Source organism: Brassica napus, chromosome C7 (genome assembly GCF_020379485.1).
Source record: "Brassica napus cultivar Da-Ae chromosome C7, Da-Ae, whole genome shotgun sequence".
In the NCBI taxonomy this organism is placed as follows: Eukaryota; Viridiplantae; Streptophyta; class Magnoliopsida; order Brassicales; family Brassicaceae; genus Brassica; species Brassica napus.
This window is the reverse complement of record NC_063450.1, coordinates 6965393-6970696: the sequence shown is the minus strand read 5'-3', so window position 1 is coordinate 6970696 and position 5304 is coordinate 6965393. Positions and strand designations below refer to the sequence as shown.

Sequence of the window (5304 nt, the reverse complement as noted above, 5' to 3'; positions counted from 1 at the left end):
TGATTTGGTTGAATAATTTGTTTTGTTGAATTGATTTAGAATTTTTTTATAATTTTATTATATTTTTTGTATTTATAAAATCGATTTTTGTATATAAAATCGATTTTTGTATATAAAATCAATTTTTGTATTTTACAAAATGATTTTTGTATATAAATTCGAGGTTTTTGGATGTTACAAAATATTTTTTGTATATAAATTTGATTTTTTGGATTTTACAAAACATTTTTAATATCTATAAAACTTTTTTTCTGATTAAAAACATTTGTATATAAAACTTTTTTTCCGTAAGTTCTTTTTTTTTGAAGTTCAATTCATTTATTTCTTGGTTTAAATTTGTAAATTTTGCTATTTTCTATTCAGTCGGTTCCAAAGAAGAAGGGACGTTTGGTCGGTTTGGTTCGTCGCACCCGGTCGGTTCCTCCTTCTTCTGCACCACCGCCCTTTGTTGATCCAGAAGTACTTACGGCTCAGTTGAAGGATAAGGATGATCGCATATCTTTGTTGGAGACCCAGATGGCGGCTCAACAGGCAGGCTATGAGGCGCAGAGGAGGCTGAACCAGCAAATGATGGAGATGATGCAGAGGATGTACCCGAACGAGGTGTTCCCGGACGTGCCAGACCCGTAGTTTTTTTTTTTTTCCAAAAACTCGGAATGTTTTATTTTTATTTGTGAAACTTTGAATATTAATTAATATGATTTGAATTTTAATTTTAATTTTATATTTTCGAATTTAAATTTCAAAAATTTTATTTTTAAAAAAAAAAAAAATATTTTTTACATTCCGAGGAAATTAATTATATTTTTTACTCGATCGATCGATGCGTTTTTGGACATATATCCATCGATCGATCTGTTTATAAAAAAACGTTCGGAATATACCGAGGGACATCTTCCTCGGAATATACCGAGGGACACCTTTCCTCGGAATATACCGAGGGACATGTTCCTCGGAATATACCGAGGGACATGTTCCTCGGAATATTCCGAGGAAATGTGTCCCTCGGTATATTCCGAACGTTTTTTTATAAACAGATCGATCGATGTATATATGTCCAAAAATGCATCGATCGATGAGGTTCCGAGGAAATATCCCGACGAAGTTCGCCCTCGGTATATTCCGAGGAGATTTCCGACAAACTAGTGATCCTCGGAATTTCCTCGGAAATTTGTTTCCTCGGAATTCCGTCAAAAATTTCCGAGGGATTTCCGAGGAAAGAAGAAAATCCGAGGATTTATTTCTGAGGACTTGTTTCGTCGGTATGTCGTCGGAATAACGTTATTCTGACGAAATTCCGACGATTTTTTCCCTCAGTATCCTTGCTGTTTTCTTGTAGTGATTATCCTTCCCGTGTCATTGTCTTCCTCCGCCTACATAATCCGGCACAGATCCGACTCCACTCCCTCTTCGACTCCGACAAGATATCTCCTTTGAATGGCATCTAGACAAAGACAGGGACTTTCTATGAGAATACCACATTCGCACCACGCTTGACCGGAAACGCCGCTATGTCACACCATTGCTTCTCCTTCCCTGCTCCTTACTAAATTTGTAAACAAAACAAAAATTAATCACACATTTATAAGAAGATGATGAGAACAAGAGAGAAGATAAGAGGAAGGTGAAGTGCGTTGACCTTTATGGTGGTGAGGAGGTGAATACCCACGACAAAAACAATGGTGGTGGTACAATAAACCCTGAGTTGTCTTTTGAAAATAATCCCTCCCTCGAGGAAGATTATCATCAACAACAAACTGATGATTCAAGAGATCTCGAAAACAAAAGAGAATGAAGAGGATTCGATTCCTCGCAACAAAGGAGGAAGAGGATTCAATTTCTCAAACAAAGATGGAGAGTAAAGATTAAACGTTATGAAAATTTGAGAGAGAATCAAAAGATAAGAAGAATCGTAAGAGAAGGAGAAATGATTTTTTTTGTAGATCTAGGGAAAAAAAAAAGAAAAGATTCGCAAAGAACAGTGGGAATAACATAGAATCACCACGAACAAGGTCCGTAGAACGCTTACTTCTTGTGTAATCGACTAAAGTCACCACTTTTTAGAATAGGGGATGTAGGGATGGAATGTATGTTTAAACTTTATTTTACAAGAATAGATTTGATACATCAAAAAGATGGGACATTAGAATATAAAGTTGTTACACCTATTTTTTTAATTTTTTGGTTGTAGCTTTAAAACCCAGTATAAAGCATGATTGATGATTTAAAAGCGGTAGAAACAAATTAAAACTAAAATCAGCTCCTACAACCTAACTAATCATCCTTGATGTATCCAAAATTCTCTATTAAAAAATTATTTTGGTTAAAACAAAATTGGTACATATATTGGGTATTTAATATTTTTTGTAATCCCCTACTATACTAAAAGATAAACATTTGTAATAAATATGTTCACACTAATTGACACATAACAGCTTCACAGTCATTTAAAAATTAGAATCATGACGTGACAGTCTCACAATTATTTAAAAATTTATGTGTTCATACACTAATTTTTCTATAGCGCATACAATTTAATGTGTTCATACACTAATTTTTTAATCAACTAATTTTCAGTTTCTGGATTTTTAACTTTTGTATTAGTAAATTGAAGTTCTCTTTGTGCAACTACTAAATAATATCATTGTTGAAAGAAAGAAATTACAAAATAATTAAGATTTGTATCAATTACAATGTTGGAATAAAAATATTTTTAGAAATTGAAAGTTCCGCACCTTGCGAAATTTGGCCATGGTTGAGGCTTCGGTATACAAAAGCAACAAATAATTGTGATTGATTATGAATTAAAAAAAATTGAGATGAAAAACACCACACACAAAGTCAAATCTGTAGTTTAGCCAAGTAATGTTTTTTACTGAGTTTTCATATCAAACTAAAAATTTTAAAATAAGCATATTGGTAGGAAAAAAAAAAAGAAATCAAAAAGCTTTAAAAGAAAAGAAGATCATTCGCGAAATCAATTGAAAGACATAATTCAAATGCCGATTGAAGAGATCATATTATTTTCGACCCAACCCTAACTCCTTCAGTTCGATTATATCTTGTTTTTAATATATTTACCAAGAATTGTTTTATAAAAAAGTACACACTATTAGTTGTAGAGTATGTCAATTTTACAACATGTCCAACAATATTGACACGACAGACGCCCAACAATATGATTTAAAAATTATCAAAGTAGTCACAAATAAATATCTAGCAATAACAAAAAGAATGTTCAAAATACTGAAAATGTTCTCCATTCAAAAAATTAAATTGATTTAATTTTATGTAAATTTAAGTATTTAATCTTACATTATTTAAATATTTATGCTTTATATTATTTTATTTTTCAGATTTTGAGGAAATGAATCCAAACGGATTTTTGAATGTTCATTCCTAGAAAACACTATACAACAAATCTCTTAGTACAATGTAAAACAAATAATCTAATTAACTATTTCACTCCACGCACGACACGAATCCCTAGTATCTAATATTTCTTAAAAATAATATATGTTTATAGTCCAAGTATAGTTATAAATATAGAGTATTTGTTTGACTTAGCATTTAAGTATATGTTTCTTATCATGAATTGGAGCAAAACATTAAGCAAATTTGTCTTTTTCCTTTGAACTTTCATTATTTTATTAATATTTGTTTTGAATTCAATGCCAAGTGTCAACTTAACTTCAAAAGAATCATGTCAGAATGGAGTGAAAATTACGTGTCATAGTCAAAACATCAAATAAAACTATAACAAAACAAACTCAGAAAATGTTCACTTTCAATTAATTTGTAACCGCTACTTAAAACTACCACAAAGCATAAAATCTATGGTTAGATAAGATAGCTAAATATTTGCATTCATTGGCTCAAAATAACCCTTTTACTTAAATGCCACTTTCATACGTGTGTAAAACGAGTAGGGTGACCTTATATCTACCATTCAATTTCACATTCTTCTCCATCACAAACCAGTCATGTCATCTCCAACACTAGACCAACTACACACTTACCATGCCCAAGAAAGGGTGATATTCTCTAAACTGGTCCTACAATTTTCAAGATCACCATCAGAATCACTCCTTGTCATGGCTACATGGTTTTGGCTTGAAAACTTTGGTTTTGAAGACATTTTTGCAACCATCTTTCCTCTTCCAGATCGACTCATTGCATCTTTTGCTAACGAAGCTGTCTCCTGCTTCCGATGCATCGAGTCCTCTGATCCCCCAAATGGCTTTGACCAAATCCCTCTCACTTCACAATATTTTCAAAATCATGTCTCACTTCCCATGATTTACAAACATCGATACACCGCCATTGCTGGTATCAAAACCTTTCTAAACACCATTTGTTCTAGAATCTTTTCAGACATCCTTGCACAAGTTCTTCCATATTCTTCACCACCATATTCCGTCCCCGGACTCCACCCATCTCTGATCATACCTGGCTTCCCGCATCCGACTTTCGGAAACATCAATGTCATGCGACCTGATCTAGTTGATGGGGTTAACACCTTCAACAACAACAACTCGTTCCTCTTCCCAAAGGGTCTTTGGGAGTGGAACGATCACTCCATGGAAAGTGAGAATGATCGTACCATGTTTATAACATTTTCTCGTGGCTTTCATGTGTCGCAGGCCGAAGTTAAGGAGCTTTTCACCAACATATTTGGAGAAAAGTGTGTGGTAGGTGTTTACATGCGAGAAGACTGCGTAAGTTCACCTAACATATTTGCATGTAACAATGATCAGCAACAATCACTATTTGCTAAGTTGGTTTTGGACTCGGTGGTTACGGTGGATCGTATACTAGAAGGTGAGAAGCTACAAAAGTTTCGGATCAATGGTAAACACATTTGGGCTCGTAAATACAACGAGAAGAAGGACGGACGTACTTGCTTCACTTAAAAGTCGAAAGAAAATCTAATTTTTCTTTTGTTCATCTTTATCTTTATGTTATAATTTAATAATAAGAAAACATATGTAATGCCTTACGCCTAGCTCTTTTATTTTGGACTTTTTCATTATGAATGGAATATGTTTTCACATAATTTAGCATTGAAGGTCACTGCAAATTTACTTTAAAACAAGTGTAACACAACACTATATTGTGCATGAACACATCCTCTTTTTTTATCGAGCTTATGCTGATTCACTTTTGATTAGGTGATTAATAAGAATTTTATTTAGTTCAATTGACTTGAAGGAATAATTTTCCGAGAACCACAACACTATCAAATTAAAAACATTTTCGAAAAATACATTATCGAATTACTTTTCAAGCTAGTTTTCTTCCAAG

The 5304-nt window shown here is 33.1% G+C and overlaps 1 protein-coding gene across 1 annotated transcript; it reads left to right on the top strand.

Annotated features, from left to right (window-relative positions):
* Positions 1 to 2092: 2092 nt before the first annotated feature.
* BNAC07G06670D lies at positions 2093 to 5052 on the top strand. Its single transcript, XM_013890444.3, has one exon. It carries the CDS (start codon positions 3984 to 3986, stop codon positions 4911 to 4913), a length of 930 nt encoding a protein of 309 aa, XP_013745898.1. The 5' UTR covers positions 2093 to 3983; the 3' UTR covers positions 4914 to 5052.
* The last annotated feature ends 252 nt before the right edge of the window (positions 5053 to 5304 follow it).

Excerpts from the sequence above, each read along its gene's own strand:
- BNAC07G06670D (XM_013890444.3), top strand. The coding sequence starts at position 3,984 with ATGTCATCTCCAACACTAGACCAACTACACACTTACCATGCCCAAGAA.